This window comes from Eretmochelys imbricata, chromosome 1, assembly GCF_965152235.1.
Source record: "Eretmochelys imbricata isolate rEreImb1 chromosome 1, rEreImb1.hap1, whole genome shotgun sequence".
Lineage (NCBI taxonomy): Eukaryota > Metazoa > Chordata > Testudines > Cheloniidae > Eretmochelys > Eretmochelys imbricata.
In genome coordinates, this window is record NC_135572.1 from 112,915,455 (window position 1) to 112,939,461 (window position 24,007).

The 24,007-nt window shown below is 43.0% G+C and overlaps 1 protein-coding gene across 5 annotated transcripts in view; it reads right to left on the reverse strand.

Annotated features, from left to right (window-relative positions):
* Window positions 1-24,007, reverse strand: part of GAS6 (growth arrest specific 6) — a 131,529-nt gene that overhangs the window by 93,444 nt on the left and 14,078 nt on the right. For 4 of the 5 annotated variants that reach the window (XR_013345758.1, XM_077813952.1, XM_077813966.1 and 1 more), the window contains 4 exons: window positions 20,559-20,583; window positions 19,721-19,783; window positions 4,609-4,731; window positions 1,213-1,335 (listed from right to left, as the gene is read on the reverse strand). Coding sequence is in view for 4 of the 5 variants with exons in the window: in XM_077813952.1 (XP_077670078.1) it covers window positions 1,213-1,335; window positions 4,609-4,731; window positions 19,721-19,783; window positions 20,559-20,583 (334 nt within the window). In the remaining variant the exon portion in view is untranslated. The remainder of the gene's footprint in view (window positions 1-1,212; window positions 1,336-4,608; window positions 4,732-19,720; window positions 19,784-20,558; window positions 20,584-24,007) is intronic. The other variant, XM_077813974.1, reaches the window with a different exon arrangement.

A 24,007-nucleotide genomic window follows, 5' to 3' on the forward strand; every position in this document is an offset into this window, starting at 1 on the left:
GCAGTTACTTGGGGAAAAAAACAAAATAAAAACCCAATTATTAAGAGTTTCTTTTGGCCTAACGATTAAAACACAACATTTGGTGTAAACTAACAGTATAAAATGTAATTGTCACAACTCCAAGTTTCCCAGGACTTGGTCTTGTATACTGCTGCTACCACCAAGCTTCTCATTTGGCAATTTTACCTCGGGACACCCCTCCCTCTGCTCCCTTCTTACAAGGACCCTATCCCCAGGAGCAGGAGAGTGGTCCCGATAGCTACGGTAGGTGTTCTCTGAAGGCCACTGCATAAATCCCCATTCACCACAGCTCCACTCAGGACTGAATTAAGAGACCTGCGATTTATTATTTACAACATATATCTGTGAATGAACTCCAGTACTGATCAGCTGGATCACAGTCCTTTTCCAGCCCTGGAAAGGACAATTTCACCCCCCACAGTTCAGGCTTCCTCTTCATAAGCCACAAAGTCTGATGTTCTCCCAGTCTGGTCTTACCATCACTCTTTAAGGAGCCCAGGCCTCGATCATCCCTGATAGATCAGTGTTTGAAGAAACCGTTCTTGACATCCTCAGCCAGCTTGGACCAAACTGCCTACAGCCAGCAAATCTCCACCCATTCCTCCAATGGCCCCCTCCCACTGCTGACTGTCAAACACATAGGTGCCAACTCCGTGGATGCTCCGGGGCTGGAGCACCCACAGGGAACAATTCGCGGGTGCCCTGCACACACCGGCAGCCAAGCTCCCCTCCTCTCCTTCCCCCCAAGCACGCCGTGTCCCCACTCCTCCCTATCCCACCCAGTGCTTCCCACCCTGCCACCGCCTAACAGCTGTTTGGCAGCACTTAGGACTTTCCGGGCAGGAGGGGGAGGAGTGGGGACACTGCGCACTCAGGGGAGGAGGCAGACAAGAGGCAGGGCAGGGGCAGGGACTGGGCCGAGCACTCACCGGACAGAGGGGAAGACAGTGCCTATGGACTTGAACAAATATTCTAGGGTGGCTCCTAGCAAGCCAGGGGACCCTTACCAAGTCCTTAAGTTTCAAACCACTATCTCACCTCCACCCACACATTTTACCTCCCACCTACCTTATATCCAAAATAATATAAACATAACACATACCCTAATGTTGTCCACAGTGATCGAGAACTGCTAATCATTGACTTTAATGTAACAGCTACCCTGAAATTAAAGGTATACATTGATCTTACCTTCACATATTTTATTGTTTTTAAGAAGAGCATAGCCACTATAGCATGAACAGCGGTAACTGCCTGGGTTGTTGAGACAGACTTGGTTACAGCCACCATTCTGCACACTGCATTCATTAATATCTAGATATCAATAAAAAGTTATGTTAGGCTTTTCAGCTATTCAGCACTGTGTAAGTGAGGGTAGGGATGGGAAGTAGGAAGGAGGGAAGAAAGGCAAGAGATGGAAGAACAATTGTTATGTGTAGAAACAGCTTCAATACACACACACACTTATTTATTGCACCTAGGACCTTCGACAACCACTACTGAAATGTATGCAAACAGGTATGTGTGTCTTTACTCCTGGGAATCATCCTAATGAAGTTGATGGTACTATCGCCACGAGTAAAGTAACTCTCATATGTGTTTGAAGGAGAAGACCTGATGTTCATATAGCATCCTGAGCCACATCTGGGAAGGGATCTTTATACTCAAAATTTAAACAACAGTATGATCAATGCAGTGTTGTTGTAGCCGTACTGGTCCCAGGATAGTAGAGACAAGGTGGGTGAGATAATATCTTTTACTGGACTAATTTCTGCTGGTGAGAGAGACAGGCTTTCGAGTTACACAGAGCTCTTCTTGGGGTCTGGGAAATGTACTCAGAGTGTCAAAGCTAAATACAAGGTGGAACGGATTGTGCAGCATAAATAGTTAACACATATTTCAAGGAACCATTCAAGGTGAAATGGCCTCTTAACTCCCCTCCAGTCATAGCGGGAAAGAAAAGGAGAGGGGAAAAAAGATAAGGAGGGGGAGGGGTTGTTAGTGGGTTACAGATTGTAGTACTAAGCCATAAAACCAGTGTGTCTATTCAGTCCATGATCTTTAGTGTCTAGCAAAGTTCTGAGGTTAAGCTCCCAGAATTGTCTTTGGAAGGTGTGCAGATTTCCTTTGAGAATGAGGAATGATAGGTCAGATATAGAGTGATCACTCTGTAAAGTATTCACGCACAGGTGATACGATGTTTTTGTCTTTTGTCACTGTTCTGTGTGAGTTCATTTGAGAGAGTGTAGTGACTGTCTCGTTTCACCCACATATTTATGGGCACATTTAGGACACTGGATGAGGTACACCACACGTTGTGATAGGCATGTGTAAGACCTATGAACCTTGAAAGGTGTGTTGTAAGGAGCGTTGGTCATCGTAGCAGTGAAGAAAGGTCTACAGATTTTGCATATATTCTGACAGGATCTGGTGCCTCTTTGAGTTGGTGTATACTGGCCTGTGGGGAGCTTGGAGAGGCTCAGCGGGTTGTTTGAAGGCCAGAAGAGGGGGTTCCGGAAAAAATTCTTTCAGGGTGTAATCCCATCGAGTATGGGTTGTAACTCTTTAATGATACCCCGTACAGGTTCCAATGTGGAGTAGTAGGCGACAACTATGGGTGTACAGTCAGAGGGGATTTTATCTCTGTATTGAAGACAGTTCTCTTGAGGTATTTAGGTGGACCATTCCATGATGCAATCTACTTATCTGGTGGAGTGTGCTTGTTTGGTGAAGGCAGTTTTAAGTGTGTTAAGGTGTATATCCTGGACTTTCTCCTCAGAGCATATTCTGTGGTATCTGAATGCCTCGCTGCAGAAAGCAAATGTCTTGGTGTGTTTGGGATGGTTACTAGATCTGTGAAGGGTGTGGTGATCTGTGGGTTTCTTGTATATAGCTGTCTGCAGGGTTCCATTGTTGAAGCTAATTGTGGTGTCCAGAAAGTTGATGCTAGTAAGTGAGAGTGTTCTAGAGAGAGTTGAATGGATGGGTGGTGATTGTTGAAGTTGTGGTAGAAATCTACGAGTGAGTTTAGGTTGTCTGTCCAGAGGATGAAAACATCATTGCTGTATCTCAGGAATATCATTGGTTCTGTGGTACATTTGTTCAGAAATTCTTTTTCAAGGTGGCCCATGAAGAGGTTGGCATATTGGGGAGCCATCCTAGTACCCACAGATGTTCCCATGGTTTAGAACAGTGTTTGCTGTTGAATGTAAAATTGTCATGGGTGAAGATGAAATGGAGGAGTTTGGTGATGTGTCTGGGGTGCATGGCTGAGTGTTGTCCATTGTCTTGTAGATATCTGAGACAGGCAGTGATGCGGTCATTGTGAGGGTTATTGGGATACAGGGAGGTGACGTCCATGGTGGCAAGGATGATGTTCTGAGGGAGGTTATTAATGTTGCTGAGTTTCTGGTGGAAATCGGTTGTGTTCTGGAAGAAGCTGGCCCTTTGGAGTGATTTGAGGATGGTTTTTATGAATCCAGATATTCCTTCAGTAAGGTGTTGTGGCCAGTCATGATGGGTCTGCCCAGGTTCCCTTGTTTGTGTATCTTGAGAAGCATATAGAAGGTCCTTGCGGTGGGTTCATGTGGGATGAGGTTGTAGGCAGTCCCCTTAGCTGTGACACTGAGTACATTACCCAGACCCAAGGAAAAGCTCTGTGTAAGCTCGAAATCTTGTCTCTTTCACCAGCAGAAGTTGGTCTAGTCAAAGGTATTACCTCACCCAACTTGTGTCTCTAGATGATCAAGACAATGGAAGAGACATTGAGTAAAAAAACAAAACATTATTGCAGTTGCTGAGCTTACAGAGCTGCACAAATCAATTCACGAACAAATTTCACAACATTTTTAAAATAAAATATTTGTGAATAATTCCACCACTCTGCACAATATTCCCACAGCTCTACAGGAAGCTCAGGTTCAGTTCCCTTATGAAATCTCCTGCTGCCTGGGCCAGCATGATTGTGAGCTAGCAGCATATGATCTCAAATGAATCTTAATTAATCCTTGCAGCCAGTAAAGTGATGGCTCTGATGAAAGGCCTGAAAGGAGCAGAAACCAGTAATCAGAGAGAGCTGGGGAAACCTCTGTATGCTACAAATGACATGGCAAACCTCACAGGAAAACCTCCCATTTATACGACAAGCAAACCCTTATTCAAGCAAGTAGTTCTTATGTGAGTAGCCCCAATAAAGTCAATGTGAATCCTCACTGGGATTTCAGTAGTCTTGGTATCAGGTCCTCTATAAATAAGGGTATCCAGGATCAACCCTATACACAATTAGCTTTCTTTTTTAAAATGTCATTTTATACAGTTATGTGCTTCATACAGGACTTTTTTTTTTTTTTGTAGGTGGGGGCGGTGTCCCTGAATGATGTGTAAACCAAAGTTCAATGCTATGGCAATTGTGAATTATGTAACAGTGGGGAAGGGATAAATACTGGAGTTTGGCATCAATGACTATTTACAAGTGCACTGAATAACAGTTCAAGTAAATGTATGAGGTATAAAAACATTGTACATGACAGACAATCCTGTATTACCTGGTCATCAGAAGTCATTAAGAAATAAACCAAATATAACTACCTTGTTCACATTTTCGCCCACGCCAACCACGTCTGCAATGACAAAAGAAGTCACCCTTTAGATCTTCACATATTTCAGTCCCCTCTTTCTGGCAAGGGTAAGGAGAACACTGATTTGGTAAATCTGGTTAAAAAAAAAAAGAACAAAACACCACATTGAACTCTCAGCTTGTTTTCCTGCCTCTGTCAAAATCAAGACATTTTAGGAATACTGGAATTACTATCAGAAATACAGGTGATTGGCGCAACAGAGAGAGGCTTCATAGTGCTACTGTACTGAATTATCCTTCTGTGTCAGGATTTATGCAATGCCACCTTAGTAACAATCAGCAAAAGCACTGAAGTTGAAGCGCACCTTATTAAAAATGGGAGGAAGTTTCTTCCATGATGGGCAAGGGTCCCTACATTTTGGAACCGATGACCCCCAGCTTGGCAAAAATAGCTCAAATTTGCTGACTTTTAGGGAACACAGAAAAGCCCATCTACTCTCCCAGGCTTTTGAGGGAAAGGGGGGCATGAAGAGGGTCAGTGTTGGAGGAAAGAGGGGGGGGATTGGTGGTTGGCTGTTGGGGTGAGGTTATCAGACCGATAGGTTTGTTTTAGTAAAGGCTGTATTTTACATAGCTATCAAAACTGCCATGAGTACACACTTTTGTAGAAATCATAAGGAAAAAAGGAAGAAAAAAAAAAAAAGACTGATGTACTACTAATAAAATAACTTCAAACCTCTAGTCTATAGACCGTAAAGTGTTCCTAACCAGACAAGGCTGAATAAAGTCGAATGTCAGTCGATTCTACCACTGTTTTTCAAGCAGAACTCCAAATGATGTCAGTGGGAGCTCTATATGTGAAATGACATCACATATAGCCTTTATAGCTGATACTATTGTACACATCAGCAATATTTCCACACAAGACAGCAGTCAACCAGTTCAGGATGGATTTTTAAATCAAAAACCAAACTGTTAACTTGACTGTTCTCACAAGGTGAAATTCACCCATTCAGGCACAAAACCAAAAAGTTATAAGGCTGCATACCAGGAAGTAAATGGAGGTGGAATAGGCCCCTATAAAATCCATTGGCAGCCCCTCTGCAAATGTTGTAATACACAATAAGTAGGACCCTACCAAATTCATGGTCATGAAAAATGCATCACGGACCATGAAATCTTATCTCCCCCATGAAATCTTGCACACAGCAGGTGGCTCCTAGCCTGTGCAGGGCTCCAGCTGCTAGTCCCGGCTGGGGATGGGCAGGGAAGAGACTTCCTCTTCCCCTACAGGGACTGCTCCCGGGGTGAGTCAGACCCACCTCCAAAATCTCCCCTTGCTGCAGAAAGCTCGGGTGACTCCAGCTGTCACCTGCTGACTCTCTCTCTCTCTCTCACACACACACACACACACACACACACAGGCTGTGGCACTAGCTGTCAGCCCCCAACTCGTGCAGTAGCCTGCCGGGAGAACCGGACATATGGTAACCCACCCCCCCATACCCTGCAACACTCACTTCTGTGCTGCTGCCGGAGGTGGTGCTAGCGTCAGAGCTGGGCGCCGGGCCAGCAGCCTTCCTTTCCGGCTCCCCAGCTCTGAAGGCCGCAGCAGAGCAGAAGTAAGGGTGACAATCCCAGAACCCCCCTACAGTAGCCTTGCGACCCTCCCACCCTGACCGCCTTTTGGGAAGAATTAGTAGGGGAAGCAAAAGTGGATGGGAATCTGGGAGGCAGTGACCATGAGATGGTCGAGTTCAGGATCCTGACACAGGGAAGAAAAGAGAACAGCAGAATACGGACCCTGGACTTCAGAAAAGCAGACTTTGACTCCTTCAGGGAACTGATGGGCAGGATCCTCTGGGAGAATAACATGAGGGGGAAAGGAGTCCAGGAGAGCTGGCTGTATTTTAAAGAATCCTTATTAAGGTTACAGGGGCAAACCATCCCAATGTGTAGAAAGAATAGTAAATATGGCAGGCAACCAGCTTGGCTTAACAGTGAAATCCTTGCTGATCTTAAACACAAAAAAGAAGCTTACAAGAAGTGGAAGATTGGACAAATGACCAGGGAGGAGTATAAAAATATTGCTCGGGCATGCAGGAGTGAAATCAGGAAGGCCAAATCACACCTAGAGTTGCAGCTAGCAAGAGATGTTAAGAGTAACAAGAAGGGTTTTTTCAGGTATGTTAGCAACAAGAAGAAAGTCAAGGAAAGTGTGGGCCCCTTACTAAATGATGGAGGCAACCTAGTGAGAGAGGATGTGGAAAAAGCTAACGTACTCATTGCCTTTTTTGCCTGTGTCTTCACAAACAAGGTCAGCCCCCAGACTACTGCACTGGGCAGCACAGCATGGGGAGGTGACCAGCCTTCTGTGGAGAAATAAGTGGTTTGGGACTATTTAGAAAAGCTGGATGTGCACAAGTCCATGGGGCCGGATGCGTTGCATCAGAGAGTGCTAAAGGAGTTGGCGGATATGATTGCAGAGCCATTGTCCATTATCTTTGAAAATTCATGGCGATCCGGGGAAGTCCCGGACAACTGGAAAAAGGCTAATGTAGTTCCCATCTTTAAAAAAGGGAAGAAGGAGGATCCTGGGAACTACAGACCAGTCAGCCTCACCTCAGTCCCCAGAAAAATCATGGAGTAGGTCCTCAAGGAATCAATTCTGAAGCACTTAGATGAGGGGAAAGTGATCAGGAACAGTCACCATGGATTCACCAAGGGCAAGTCATGCCTGACTAATCTAATTGCCTTCTGTGACGAGATAACTGGTTCTGTGGATGAAGAGAAAGCAGTGGACATGGTGTTCCTTGATTTTAGCAAAGCTTTTGACGCAGTCTCCCACAGTATTCTTGTCAGCAAGTTAAAGAAGTATGGGCTGGATGAATGCACTATAAGGTGGGTAGAAAATTGGCTAGATTGTCGGGCTCAACGGGTAGTGATCAATGGCTCCATGTCTAGTTGGCAGCCAGTATCAAGTGGAGTGCCCCAGGGGTCGGTCCTGGGGCTGGTTTTGTTCAATATCTTCATAAATGATCTGGAGGATGGTGTGGATTGCACCCTCAGCAAGTTTGCAGATGACACTAAACTGGGAGGAGTGGTAGATACAGTGGAGGGTAGGGATAGGATACAGAGGGCCCTAGACAAACTGGAGGATTGGGCCAAAAGAAATCTAATGAGGTTCAACAAGGACAAGTGCAGAGTCCTGCACTTAGGACGGAAGAATCCAATGCACCACTACAGACTAGGGACCAAATGGCTAGGCAGCAGTTCTGCAGAAAAGGACCTAGGGGTTACAGTGGACGAGAAGCTGGATATGAGTCAACAGTGTGCCCTTGTAGCCAAGAAGGCCAATGGCATTTTGGGATGTATAAGTAGGGGCATTGCCAGCAGATCGAGGGACGTGATTGTTCTCCTCTATTCAACATTGGTGAGGCCTCATGTGGAGTACTGTGTCCAGTTTTGGGCCCCACACTGCAAGAAGGATGTGGAAAAATTAGAGAGTCCAGCGGAGGGCAACAAAAAAGATTAGGGGACTGGAACACTTGACTTACGAGGAGAGGCTGAGGGAACTGGGATCATTTAGTCTACAGAAGAGAAGAATGAGGGGGGATTTGATAGCTGCTTTCAACTACCTGAAAGGGGGTTCCAAAGAGGATGGATCTAGACTATTCTCAGTGGTAGCAGATGACAGGACAAGGAGTAATGGTCTCAAGTTGCAGTGGGGGAGATTTAGGTTGGATATTAGGAAAAACTTTTTCACTAGGAGGGTGGTGAAACACTGGAATGCGTTACCTAGGGAGGTGGTGGAATCTCCTTCCTTAGAAGTTTTTAAGGTCAGGCTTGACAAAGCCCTGGCTGGGATGATTTAATTGGGGATCGGTCCTGCTTTGAGCAGAGGGTTGGACTAGATGACCTCCTGAGGTCCCTTCCAACCCTGATATTCTATGATTCTATGACCCCCCAGGGTTACAACACCATGAAATTTCCGATGTGAACATCTGAAAATGTGAAACTGACTAATTTTAAAACCTCCTGGCTGTGAAATTGACCAAAATGGAACAGGAATTTGGTAGGGCCCAAAGAATAATGCCCCTTATGCAGGTGCTTTGGGCTACTGGATCTTCATAAACACACATCCCATGGGACCTTTTCAAAACCTGCCCCTTCGCATCAGCATATCTGGAACAGATGTAGAGACCACCCATTCCCATCCAGACAGTAGAAAGGCCCACACACAGAGAGGGTTTTCTACATGAATTTTAGCCACAGTGCAATCTGCAGGACCATCAGACTTGGCAAAAACTATTAAAATACTGTTGCATATTATAATTCTTCATTGACTCCGTCTTCGCTTTGAGCTGGATTGCTTTTTTTTTTTTTTTTTAAAGTAGTTTCACAGCTCAGCTTGGATTTGCAGGCTAAAAGTGCTGGAATTTCTATTACTGTTGGAAGAAGAAAAGGAGTACTTGTGGCACCTTAGAGACTAACCAATTTATTTGAGCATGAGCTTTCGTGAGCTACAGCTCACTTCATCAGATGCATACCGTGGAAACTGCAGCAGACTTTATATATAGACAGAGAATATGAAACAATACCTGCTCCCACCCCACTGTCCTGCTGGTAATAGCTTATCTAAAGTAATCATCAGGTTAGGCCATTTCCAGCACAAAATGTAGCTCACGAAAGCTCATGCTCAAATAAATTGGTTAGTCTCTAAGGTGCCACAAGTCCTCCTTTTCTTTTTGCGAATACAGACTAACACAGCTGTTACTCTGAAACCTGTTATTACTGTTGGTTCACTTCAGTTTAATGCAACAAGGAGGAGTCTATAAAAAAAGTTCAAATACAATCAGGACAAGCAATGCATAACAAATGTATGTAAAAGGGGTGCCATTAAAATCTGGACATTAACCTCCTGCAGTATATAAATGCACAATGATGGGTTTGAGACATTCCCCATTCTAAGTGGAAACAATATCACAAATCATGGGACAAAAGGTAATTACTTCAGTGAACAAAAACGTTGGAATCTTTACGGTGCCCGCTGCAAGCATTAGCACTATTATAAAGGCTCCAATCAGGATTGGGTGCCCACACTGCAGGACATTGTACAAACACACAAGAAGAGAGAGTCCTTGCCCCAGAGAACTTACAATTCATGGTCCCAATCTTGCAATTTACAATGCTTGAGGTGTCCCATGCATGGCCAGGTAGCTAGTGCTTGGCGGTAGCAGGGTTGCAGAGCTAGGATTCCCTGCTTCCCCTTTGGGGTACCTTATGCCCCCAGGACACTAGGGAACACCCCACACTGCATATCTGTTCAAAGCCTGGACAGACTGCAGCCAACAGTGCTTAGAGAAAACAATGTAAGTAGTTTCACAATGCCCACTCTGGCCCCATCCTGCAATCAGGGCGGATGGACTCTTATAACTGAGCAGAACCCCAGTGAAGCAAACAGAGTTCCAAACAGATCAACGACCCACCAGGATCAGAGCCTATGCTGTGACAATAAATGCCCTCCACATAGGGCCAAAGCCTTGTTCAGCCAGAAATCTACTGGTTTAAATGACAAAAATACTCATAGTGCTAATACTTACCCCCTTCTTTGTAAAGTAATTTGAGAACCTTTGATAAAAAGTACTTTAAAAGTAAGAGCAAAGCGTTAGGGGATGGTTTTTGTTGTTGTTTACTTGTTTGCTTTTTTAGTATTACTGCAAGCACCACTGGCAATGTTTCCTTGTAAAATGCTTTATAATTGTTCACTCGTCCCTTCCTTCCCTCATCCCCCAAGTAGAAACTGGCCTATGCCATGAATTGCAGATAAGTCAGCTTAGAACAAAAACAGTTATGCTTACTGGGAGCCAAAAACCTATGTAAACATATTATTTTTGGAGTAGGAGGCAATTGGACTGGTGCACTACATGCAATAACAATAAATAACAATGTGCCTTTTGTCAGAGGATCCCAAAGTCCTTTTACAAAGCTAAGTATCATTACGACTATTTTACATATCAGAAAAGTGAGGCACCGAGGTAAAGGCCAACATTTTCAAAATGGCCAACTGATTTTGGGTGCTCAGCTTGAGAGATCTATGGCTTTACTTTCAGAGTTGCTGAACTCCAGCTGAAGGTAAGCACATCTTAACATCAGACCCTAGATGTCTCAAGTTGGACACACTACATTAATGGCCATTTTTGAAAAACCTGGCCTTAGTTACTTGACCATAATAATATAGCAAATTAGTAGCACAGTGGGGGAATAAAAAAAAAAATTCTCTCCTGACTTTATTCTCTGCACTAATCACTGTTTGTCTCCAGTAAAGGTTGATAATATTGCTGAATACTTCTACCATTACAGCCAGACTGCTGAAAACCTATCAGGAGAGACACCTTATTTTTACCCATTGTAAATCAAGATCACTGCCAGGATGTTCCCAGGCAGCACATTTAGGTCAAATATCATTGACTTCGCTTTCCTCTCTCACCTCTAGTACAGTTACAAAATGTCTTCTATGTCCAGCAAGAGTGTGTATAAATTAAGGGGAAAACCGGAAGGATTCTTCATCCACCGGTTCTGATGAGACTAATGATTGGGACATCCCTTGACAATTATTTTCTTAAATGTGCTCTGTGTGCATGCGTATGTGTATTATGGGGGGATGGATAGTGTTACCTCATCATCTTCCTAATTTGATGACAAGTCTGGTCAGACTGCTCAGCTACAGAGGACATAAGATTTTGGGTTAGGTATTTCACAACTAAGTGAATGTTTTCCTTTGTCAGAATAATGGGAACTGCATTTCTCTCATCTTACTCTCTTTGATCTTGAAGGCATGCCTTTGAAACAGTTTACTTTGAAAAACTTTTTAAAAAACATACTTTTAATGATGCAGACAAAGCAAATCCCTTTGACATATTTTTGAAGCATTTACAGCACAGTGGTATTTGGTTACTGCTCAATAAACATTTTAGAAAGATTCCCAGGGATTGTCTACAGGGGGAAAACAGCATGGAACAACTACTGCAGAACAGCTATTCTGCACTAGCACCCCATATGGGTACTCTTACTCCACAGTAAGGGAGTGGCTACACTTTCAATGCCACAGCTTCCACTGTAGCACTTACTGAAGACATCACCTACATTGACAGGAGAGCTTCTTCCATCAGCACAGGTATTCCACCTCCCTGAGAGGCAGTAGCTATGTCAACAGGAGAAGCCCTCCTATCATTAGAGCACTGTCTACACCAGGGGTTAGGGTGGTATAACTATGTCACTCAGGAATATGGATTTTCCACACACCTGGGCGATGTAGTTATACTGACATAAATTCGTAATGTAGACCAGGGCTAAGAGTGCTTTTGTATGGTCTATCTTAATCCGCTCTGGAAGTGGATTAAGCAAACCATACAAGGCACTACTGGAGGGGAATAAGAGTATCCACATGCAGAGTTAGGCCTATATACAGCAGCTTGTGTCAACCTAACTCTGTAAGTGTCTACACTAAAACGAAGCTGCCACTGATGTAACTCGCTCACTATGCCAACTTAGTAACTCCACCTCAGTGAGAGGTATAGCATCTTAGGTTAGTTACGTCAATTTTAGTGGTCTCCAGGAGGTGTCCCACAATGCCTCGCCATAACTGCTCTGGTCACCATTTTGAACTCCACTGCTTGGCAGACAGGCACACAGGTATATATGCCCCTCCCCTTTAAATCCCTGCACATTTTTGAAATTCCATTTCCTGTTTGGTCGGCATGGAGCGCTCACCTACTGGCTATACGCTGCAGACACGCTCCTGCCTGGAGTACATGGGAGGTGGAGGATCTCCTGGGACTGTGGGGAGAAGATGCTGTGTAGGCACAGCTCCGATCCAGCCACAGAAACGTTGATATCTCCAAGCAGATCGCGCGAGGCATGGAGAAGGGCTAAAAGAGGGACCCGCAGCAGCACCCCGTGAAAGCCAAGGAGCTGTGGCAAGCATAGCAGAAGGCAAGGGAGGCTAACAGTTGCTCTGGTGGAGAGCTGCAGACATGCCGCTTTTACAAAGAGCTGCATGCCATCCTCAGTGGAGACCCCACCACCACCCCTAAGAGCCCTGTTGATACTTTGAAGAACTCAGTCACAGGCCCCCACAAGGAACAGTGAGGAGGTGTTGGATGAGGAAGAGAAGGAGGAGGAATACGGGGGACAGGCAACAGGGGGATCCAGTGGCACAGCGAGCCAGGACCTGTTTTTGACTCCAGAGCAGTCGAGCCAGTCCCTACAGTCCAGTGTGGGTGAGGCTGATACAGAGGAAGGAACCTCTGGCAAGTATGCAGTTTGCTTTGATATTGCAGGGACACATTTGTTCATTTACTCTTTTATATTCATGCTAGAAGCAGCAGTGAAATAACCAATAGAGGAAGAGTTACTATCTGCTTCTCACTCCCCTGGCTGTACAGTTAGGCAGAGGGGGCCCTGCAGAACAGTTTATGTGCACTCGGATGTCCTGTGAATCCTCCGTAGAGATCTCGAGGAAACTTTCCTGGAGATAAGTCTGCAATCTTCTACCAAAGGTTTCTGGGGAGGTCTCAGTTAGTTCTTCCACCATGGTAGGACACTTTCCCATGGCACTCAGCAATTACTTCAACAGTCACCAATGCAGCACACAGGCTAGCAGCATACGGACCCAGTCTGCAGCTGGATGCATGCACGAGCTGTTTCCTTTCAGCCTCCATTACCCTCAGGAGTGAGAGATCAGCTAAAAATCACCACTGCCTATGGAAAACGGTGCCAGTATTCAGTTCAGTTGCCTTATCCACATATACTCCGTTCAGCTACATTCCCCCCCGCAACCGTACTCACCATAGCTGGGAATGCCACCATGCTCTATGAATCCCAAGGAGAAATGCGAATGTAGTGCTTTGAACTTGTGTGCATCAAGGGGAGTGAGTTCAGGATAGCAAGTTTCCATTTATCTTGTGAATACAATCACAAGAGGACTTCTGTGCATCTTTGTATCTGGAAATGTGGCCTTGGGGGTCTCTCCATCTACATCAGTGGAGCAGCTCAGCCAGATAAAGAGGAGGGGAAGGAGAGGAGGCAGGATGACATGTTCCAAGAGATACTGCAAGCCTCTGGTGCTTCAGATAAACACAGGGCTTGGAGGATCACCCTCACAGACAGCATGGGCGGGGATCGAGCAGAGAGAGGAGAAAGACACAGGAAAAGGAGAGAGATGTGCAGCAGGAGATGCTAGTGCTTCTCAAGTGTCAGACAGAAATGCTGGAGACTCTTGCTGACCTTCAAGGTTGAACAGACCCGTGCTCGCCTCCCTCTGCAGCCCATTTAGAATTGCATTCCAAGACCTCCCTTCACACCCCTGCCACATTCCAGGTGGCGTCCAAGGCCGCTGCACTATCCCTATCACTTCCGGGGAAGAGTTCAGGCAATCGCAGCCACATATACACTGACCTGTGAGAGACAAGGCTGATGAATGTGTTTGTGAAATGGGAATGACTGTTCTTTCCCCTTCAAAGGTTCTTTTCCCTGTATTTATAAAGTTACAGTCAGTTATAAATATGTCTGTTTTGTCTGGGTTTGGAATGAAAGTCTATTTATGGAAACTTAAGTCATCTTTATTAGTTCACAACATATACTGGCTGGGGCTGAAATCATTCACAGATAATAGCAATAGTTGTATTTGCAATGTTATATTATTACACACACACACACACACACACACACACACACATTACAAAATTCATACTAGGGTGCATAAAACCAATGCCAGGCAGAGCACACTACAGCAACACAAATTACTGTGGCTCACTATTAAAATGGTCTTTCACAGCCTCGCTGAGCCAAATAGCTCCCTGTTGAGATCTTCTTATAGCCCTGGTATCTGGCTGCTCAAAATCATCAGACAGCTGTTCTACCTCCACCCTCCACCCTGGCAGAAATTTTTCTCCATTTGCTTCTGATATTATGAAGGACACAGCAGGCAGCTATAATCATTGGGATTTTTTTTCACCGAGGTTTAATTTCGTGAGTAGACAGCGCAAACAGCCTTTCAAATAGCCAAAGGTACATTCAACTGTCATTCTGCACCTGCTGAGCCTGTAGTTGAAGTGCTCCTTGCTGCTATTGAAGTGGCCGGTGCATGGCTTCATGAGCCACAGGAGTAAGGGGTAAGCAGAGTCTCCCAGAATCACTAGTGGCATTTCAACATCCCCAGTGGTAATCCTCTGGTCTGGAAAGAAAGGCCCTGCTTGCAGCTTTCTGAACAAGCCTGTGTTCTTAAAGATGCGTGTGTCATGCACCTTCCCTGACCATCCCACATTGATGTTGGTAAAACATCCTCAGTGATCCACCAGCGCTTGCAATACCATGGTACATCAGCAGAAGGGGTTACTTTTCTATGTGACAAGGTGGTCTGGAGACAAAATAGGGATATGCGTGCCATCTATTGCCCCACCAGAGTTCGGGAACCTGACTGCCGCAAAACCATCCACTATGTCCTGCACATTGCCCAGAATCACAGTCCTTTGTAGCAGGACGCGATTAGTGGCCCTGCACATTTGCATCACAGCAACAATCACAGTGGATTTCCCAACTCCAAATTGATTCCTAGCTCACCAGTAGCAATCTGGCATTGCAAGCTTCCACACAGCTTCCATCACTCACTTCTCCACTGTCAGTGTAGCTCTCATTTTGATATCATACACCAGAGTGCTGGGGCGAGCTCCGCCCACCCATCCAGGAATGTGGCTTTGCGTATCTAAAAGTTCTGCAGCCACTGCTCATCATCCCATACCTACATAATGATGTGATCCCTCCAGTCAGTGCTTGTTTCAAAGGCTTAGAAGTTGTGCTCCATCGTCTGCAGCTGCTCCATGAATACCAACAACAACCTTGAATTGTTTCTTTGTCCTACAGCAATCTAGCCTCCAAGGAATCGTCATGTTCCCCACAACTCCTCTGGCAGCTCTGCAAATAGTGCTATTATGGTGCAGGATCAGGGCGTTGTACTCGCAACACTCATCACAATAGTGCAGAGCTGTGCAGGATCCATGCTTCTCACATAGATGGCGGACAAGCAGGTTTGGGGGGCTTTGAAAAGAGGCATGAAACATTATGGGATGCAGATAAAATTATGGGATGGATAAAACTGCATCCTGGAACGCTGAAACCATGTTCCCAGTCATCCCTGCACAACTCGTTTACCCCATGAGGCACTGCAAACCCTTCCCAAAACACTCTGTACTAGATGGAGGCGAATTGTGGGGTAGCTACCCATGGTGCACTTGGCTCTGCATCGATGGAAGCGCTGCTGGTGAGGACATGTACCGCTAACACAAGGAGCGTAGTGTGGACCTGCAAAACTGATTTACAAATTAATGAAATTTAGGTAGACTTAATTTTGTAGTGTAGACTTGCCCTTAGTGTGGAATAGCTACTGCACTTTGAATTCAGTCTAGATTATTCTAGAAGAGCTTCCCCATGTAGACAAGCCCTAAGTTTTCACTGCCCACGAAGGACATGTGCCTATCATCTTAGCACCCCTCTTAAATCATGTATACCTACAGTGTTTTTAAATTTTATGAAGACTCAAAAAAATAAGTGTAGCCATTTTTGCTGCTGCAAATTATCCAGTTTCCCTGTAGCAATAGTTTTGTATTTATTTTTGAATTAATGCAATGGATGGCATGAAAATTTCCCCCCTCCCCTTCCTGCTGAATGCTTAATAGGGCCTAGTAATAGTAACTGGATTAAAGGATGGTATGGTACAAGTTCAGACACTCTCACAAAAATACCTGTCAACTGTGATCCTGCTTATGATAAAGACTCAATCATTTCTGAAGTGAACTGAAGGACAAAGGGAAAACGTAACTGGTGGTGGTTTCTGTTGCTGTATATGGTGCGTTGGTGGGGGGGGGGGGAGGGGGAGGAGAAGGAAAAAGGAATTCTTAAAATAGGCCCAAAGGGCTAAAATGCCTACATTTGATGGTATTTACATTCCCACCCATAATTCTGTCCATTTCTATCAAAATGTGATAAGGCTACAGCCACCTTAGCAGCTCTGCAATTAAAGTAACATCAAGAATTTCCAGTCATGACCAAGCTATAGAGAAGATAAGAACTTATCTTAGGCTCAGTAATACTTATGTTGCGGGAGAGGGAGGAAGGCACTAGAGAACTGTTAGGGAATGGAATGTGGTTAGCCTGCTGCCATAGGAATACATGTTTGTAATAGTTTGTCTTGAAATGCTGAGAATGTCTGAGAATCACTAGCCAAAGCCTTTGCACCTAGCCCTCCTTGAACGGCTCACAGTGATAACCAAGAACACTCAATCACAAACAAGGTCTAAATGTCTTCCCTCCCCCAGCTCTGCAGAGCAGAGCAAACCTATTGAAAGGGCATGAGGAAGGCTACACAGTAGGAAAAGGCTGCTATACAGGCTGTCCACCACACGTGCCAATGTCCCCTCTAGAAAGTCTCTGCACAGCTGACAGGTCATACCAAAGCGGGGAGGACGGGGAAGGGGTAAGGAGGGTCAGGGAGCAGGGAAACAAGCCAAGAAACAGCAGCTCTGAGCATGTTCCTTTCCCTATGCAGACCAAAGCTTGTGTACAGTAAGCTTAACATTGTTCAAAGCAGCATTAACTATCTTTGTACACTTTGTGATGCTATTCAGAGGAGCCTAGTAGACAAAATGAACAGACAGGGTTGGTGCCCAAATTTTCAGAGGATCTCCGGCCTCTGCATCTTTTCCTACACACTCCATCCCTACCTGTTCTGCAGAGCAAAATGGGAGAAATACAGTGTGACAATAAAATATGTCCAAACCCACTGGCAATGGAAGAATTAACTATTTTATTTTTTGTACAGTGCCAGCATTGTGCTGGATGCTTTGTCCCTTTTTCCAGATTGGTTTGTTTATAACACAGGGTCTGATTATGCTCTCTCACTAGTTTTACAACAGTGTAATTCCAATAATTTAATTGGAATTATTCCTGATTTACATCAAAGTAACAGGAAACAGAATCAGGCTCTGTAGGCCTTTGTCTCTATTCCTTTAGATCTCCTAGCACAAGTATTCTCTTTTCTCATATCCAGATATCACACCTTAATTTATAAAATTTCTAGTTTTTTCAAAATTGACATCAAAACGAGACCTTAGCTTGAAAGTCTGAACATAGTAATTGCCACTTATGACTTCTAAATTTATCCTCTGAGATTTACCAATTTGTTGGATTAAAACTGCACTGGGAATTTGTCAAGTTACAAAAATGACACCATCTACTTGCCTCATTAAAAAAAAAAAAAAAAGCAAGCCTAATCATACATTTTAAGGCCAGAAAGAACCATTACATCATCTAGTCTGACCTCCTGCATAACACAAGTCATAGAATTTACCCAGTAATTCCATCATCAATCTTATAATTTGTTTGAATCACAGCATCTTTTAGAAAGACTGTTATAAAGATTTTACATGACAGAGAATCTTCACATCCCTTGGTATGCTTGGTCCAATGGCTAAATTACCATCACTGTTAAAAGTGTGCACCTTATTTCCAGCCTGAATTTGTCTAGCATCAACCTCCAGCCATTGGATCCTGTTACACATTTGTCTGCTATGTTGAAGAGACCCTCTACCATCTTGTTTGAGCACAGAAATGAGATCATTAAGAAGTGTCAGACTCATGGAGTCCTTTTGGTCAGGTGAACATAAGGACTGAAACGATAGCAAATTCTGTGAGTAGATGTAATATGGGGGGGCTCCTTCCACACCCTCTTTCCCCTACCCCTGTGTACCCAAGCACCCAAGCTAGCCACAGTCCAGCCATCAGTTCATTACATTTGTATGCCCTCTGTTTTAAACATTTCTGGATTTTAAACTGGAAAGAATATATGATTATAGTGCTAAACCTCTTCACCTACAATTGGCCAAATTCTTAGCCCCTTCCTCAGCTTTTATTCATCCTTACACAGGTAAATGCCCTTTGGCCCAGTATTTCTAAAACATTTATGAATTATTCAGATGATTCTTTTATATTATGTAAGTCATGTTGCTGCATTTTGTAAATTCAGGTCTTAAATTTTTGCTTATTATTCTTGGAGTTCAAATACAGCCAACTCTGTCAACAGTTTAGGGAAGCTGCTGAAGTGCTAATGGATTTTAACCTTGAAAACTTAGTGAAGTGGTAATTGTATCCCTCCTTTTGTGAATAACTCCCTAACATTGGTAGGATTTCATGACCAATCAAACTGGACCATGATAAGACACTGAAGTACAGAGGAAAAATTAAAAAGTGATTAGGTATAAATAATGCCTGTTTATTCAGTTGATTTGCTTTCTGGGTATATTTAGAATTGTATCTGCTTACATGAGTGAAAAAAATATTTTTGCTACTTTATATTCTTAGCATTATGGTGCCAACATAGCTATGGGAGAGGGAACTGGATAGTTAACATAATGGTTAACTAAATTCCAACTGCAGAATCTTTACCATTAATAAATTCACAGGCCAGAAAGAACCCAGCTTGACTTTCAACATGATTCCAAGTTGAGTTTGCATGGTTGGCAAACCCATCTTTTTACTTACGACCTGAATAAATGTGATTTGGCAGCTTTTCATACAACACAGAAATTTGTCATGTGATGGATGAAATTCACCCTGTGCAGAAAGTCACCAAAGTCCCTCTTAAGTGACTCCAAAATGACTTAAGGTGAAATTCAGGCTTAACAGAGAAGAACCAAACTTTTACTTATTTTTTCTAAGGAAAGAAAAAGAAAGTGACAAGCCAAGCCCAGTGAAAGACGTAATTGTAAATCCTAGTTCTTGTCTCTTGTTTCCCAGATTGCTCAGCCCTTGAGAAAGCAGGGGAGAAAGAATGCCCGGCATCACCCTTTGGAAGACAAAGGAGCAGCATTAATGGATCCTGAAAGGAATAGAGTCTCAACTGGTCCTTCAGCTAGAAGGGTGCCACACATGACATAAGGTCCTCAAGAAAGCAAACGGGTAGGAGAGGTGCCAAAATTCTATCAGAATGGAGATGACTGAGGTGCCTCCCCACCTCAAACAAAATGGCTGTTATGTTTAGTTGTAATATACAATATGAAAAATGCTTACTATGAACGCATGTAAGGAAATCTGGACTTCTTGTATACGGTGACCCAAATTTCTCAATACAAGCTGAAGAACAGAAAATGAAATTATTATTATTATGCGCCAGCTGTCACAGTGTGTAAATTGATATCTGGCATGCTGATGTTTCGTTAAGCAAGGTTCTGGAGGGTAGGTACAAAATCCATGTTAAACTGCAGCCCTCCAGATGCCTTAAAAATTCTTCTCAGTTCATATAAATATTTCAGCTCTGATATTCAGTTGAACAGTTTATAATTCTACTGTACAATATGATCGTTCTACCAGATGCTACTATGGTGCTAAAAGGATATTAGTAGCTACTAAAGGCTGATCTACTAAATAGAAAAGATTTCTCTCAAATCCAAAAAGCAGTTTTCTAAAACTGTTGATATATGTAATGTTAAATACTAAATGTTCAATGCAAATGTAAAGCAATGTGGTGGCATGACAATGATACATACAATGTAAAAAGCAATAGGTATGCAAGCTAATCCTCTTATTTAAAAAATACTTTCAAAACTAAACTATTAAAAAGTGTATGCACTGTAGAAGACCACAAACTGTTTACTCTTGATGTAAGTTACAGAAATAAATGCAACATTAAACGTACACTTTAAATAAGGTAAAGTGTTTGTGTATGTCACTCTATACATATAAATAACACATACCCACTTTAAAATCATATGAGGAGCAATTGTTTCTATTTCAGGATGGAATAGAGGATCTCTATTACATTCTTTGGGACAGACTGGCTGTCCCATGTTCCAATGTTAGGCACACATACCAGCACTGCCAAAAAGTAAAAGTAATAACTGTAACTCACCCAAGTATTTCGGGTAAAAATAGTCCTGTGGGAGAAAAAAAAAACAAAGATTTATTGGAATAATATTAGTTTTTATTATCAATTTTATTAATTTTTAACTGCTGCTACTAGTTTGATGGTCTAGCCTGGTGGTGGCACAACGGGGTCCACACGTAGGACTCTCAACTTCTTTTGCCCTGAGCCAATGGAGACAAAAGATCATGGAACTGATTACTCTGATCTGAAGGGGAAGGGGAAAAAATGGTTTTTCTCCAATAATTTTTTGACAGTTGACCTATGAAGTGGCACTGGCAGTGACTGAACAGGAAGCCACTTACCCACTATCCAAGAAGTAAAGATGCTGACCATGGAATGAGGTAGAGGAAGTAAGAGGAATCTGGGGATAAAAACCAGAGGGAAAAGTACAGAATCATTTAGTCACCCACTGCCCCCTCTTTGGAGTTGCTCTGCACCAACAGAACTCTGACAATACCTTAACCATTAGAGTAAAAGCCTAAATTTTGCCTTTGCCTCTAGAACAAGGTGCACACTATTACTCTGAAGAGCTTCCCTTATAAAACTGCCCCGTAATGTATATAACTAACAATATCTGTTGAAAGAAAAGAACACTCTAGGCATGTAAATATGGGGAAAGCAAGACTCACCACAGCAGCATGGTTTAGAACAGTGTTTCCTCAACCTTTTTGATACCAGGGACTGCCTTGCTGCCTTCCTAAACTGTGTCAGGGAGATCTCAGGGACCAGCACCGTCCATGGACCAGTTATTGAGAAACGCTGGTTTAGAAGGGTTAATATGTAGCCATGGAAAAGATCTCTTTCCAATGTTACATCACCCTTAATAGTTTTACTTTAGATTGTTAGTTTAAAATATTGTTAAAACTAAGGTTAATGGGAGTCGGACGACTCAGGATAAAGTACCGACAATTTCAGGGATTTTAATTTTGTTGCTTGAATTAAGCAGACTCTTCCCCCAGTGATCACGACATCCTACATATAACTGTTGGTCTTTGTGAGGTCACTTGAAAGACTTCAGTGCAATTCCAGTATCTACAGTGAGATTGGGATGGGTTTGACTACATGTTTTGTAATTATCTTGTGTACCACAAGATCCGTTTAGGTATCAGAATCCCCAAGATTCTGAAACTACTCAACTTCTATTACACATGCATGTGCGCATCACACATGCATTATACACACACACACTTTGATACAACACCCCTGGACTGCTAACTGCAATCCAATTGACCAATTAGGTCATGAAATCTAGAATAATTTTGCATGACTGTCTTCCTCTAGAAGATCAAAAGCTTTTGGTGAACAAACTCCATTTGCTGAAACACAGCCACATGATCTGGTAACCTAAAATCAAAGAAGCTTCAGTAAAGAGTAGTTAAAGCTGCAGCACATTTAGCTCAAAAGGACATACAGGGCCAAGAATTGCTGAGCACATGCACCCTCAATGAAAACACTAAAAATGTAGGTCACTAAGGACCCAGTGAGGCCCTCAGAATCTGGTTGTTAGCATAACATTTAGACCAGGTTTCCTTGTTTTTTGGCTACTTTTACTGTTTTTCAGCCACAGTAAGAAATCAAAGCTTTGAAAAACATGGAGCAAAGATAGTGTGGAAATAAAAGTAAATACAAACAGTTTAAGTACTTCAAAGAGCACCAGGATGGGCATCTAACATACTGAGCCACAGTCAGTACTTGAATTGTAAAAGATGTATGCATGTGATGGAATGATTGGAAATTTTATTAAATCTTTCCCATTTGTCAACCTACAGCTGTGAAAAAGGGGATGTAGCACAACCACAGCCCAAATCAGTTACCGGCAAAAACAAACATTTGAAGTGAATCAGAAGGGACAGAAATGGCATGTTTCATGTACATTCATCTAAGTTGGCTGCTATTACGATTGTTGGAGCTCTGTTACAAGAAGAAGCAGGGCAGAAAAATCCACTAACCTACTTACTTGTGAGGAGTAAGAAGAATATTGGGAAAGTACCATCGACTTGTTCAGAATCTAAACTTCCATTTAAAAATTATTAGCTGTTTGGGTTGCAAACATAACCTTCTAAACACAAATTCAGCACATACTAATGCAATGCTAGTTTACTGAGTCTGTGCACAGAACTGTGCCTCTGCTACTGCTCATGGCTTTCCAAACAGCAACAAAATGAAACTGACCAGACGTTTGTCCACTACAAGCTGTGGTACAGAAACACACATGTTAAGTAAGTATTTTCAACTGAAGTCTACAATATAATTTTAAACTCTTTTCTCCCTTCCTTCAATGGCCTATTTATTTATTACCAAACTCCTCCATTATCAAGAATAAAGATGAATATTACCTCTCAGACTGCAGAAGACCTCTTTGAATGGTTCACTCTGCCACACATTTTAAATAAAAATGAGACTGACTATGGGTTTTAATATCATTTGCTCATGATGGTTTAACTTTTTATTTAATGGGCTTAGTTCTGAGATGTAAGAACAATGAATTAAAGTAATAAGAGCTGAGCTGAAAATGACTTCCCCATCCATCATGCCTGGGTGAATTTCCACTGCTGCAGGTTTCCAAAGAGCTGGTGGTTCTGTGTTTCTGGTTGGCTAAAACCAAAGGATTAACCCAGAAGGAATGCTGTATTACTGCCGATCGTTAGAACAGAAAATGACTTAACATCAAGGTGGTATTGTTTTGCAGGAGCACTGGTTAGCACTTTGTATTATTAAAGCTTTGAAATGTTTCTAGTCTGTAGAACAATACAGTGAGACTTACCTCTTTTCTAGCATGAGCACGGAGCTCTATATCCCCATTTCATAGATTCCGCTGGCCCAAACCTGAAAAGTGCTCTGAACCCTCAATTCCCATGGATTTCAGTGGGAGTTGAGGGCCCTGAGCTCCTTGCAGGATCAAGCCCCTACTAAATAGTCACACACACCTCAAAAAGTATGCAAAATAAGAAGGATCTTATAAGAATAAAAAATAATACAAAGAAATATTTTGTGGCTTGCTAATATATCCGTAATATTAAGAAGTGTGGTAAGAGATGCACTCGATGCATTGTTTAGTTTTGAACTAGCTGAGTTAAACACTAGCCAGTTGACAGCTGAGGATCCAGAAAGCCACATAGTATCTATAGCATCAAAAGGCAACAATTTATTAGCTGATCCTTTTTGTGGCCACTCCAGTGGAAAAACTAACCACATAATTACTGTCAATGCTAGTTTCCAGCTAGGGCTCTAAAAAAAGGAATTAACACTCACATATTGTCACCCCTTTCCCTTGGATTTGTTTTTACAGTAACTGTTGGAATAAAAAAAAAATACAAGGCACATGCTTTATTTACCAAAAATTATACACAAACATGGATTAGACATAAACATTTTCCAGACCACAACTCATATAGAATCATAGACTTTAAGGTCAGAAGGGACCATTATGACCG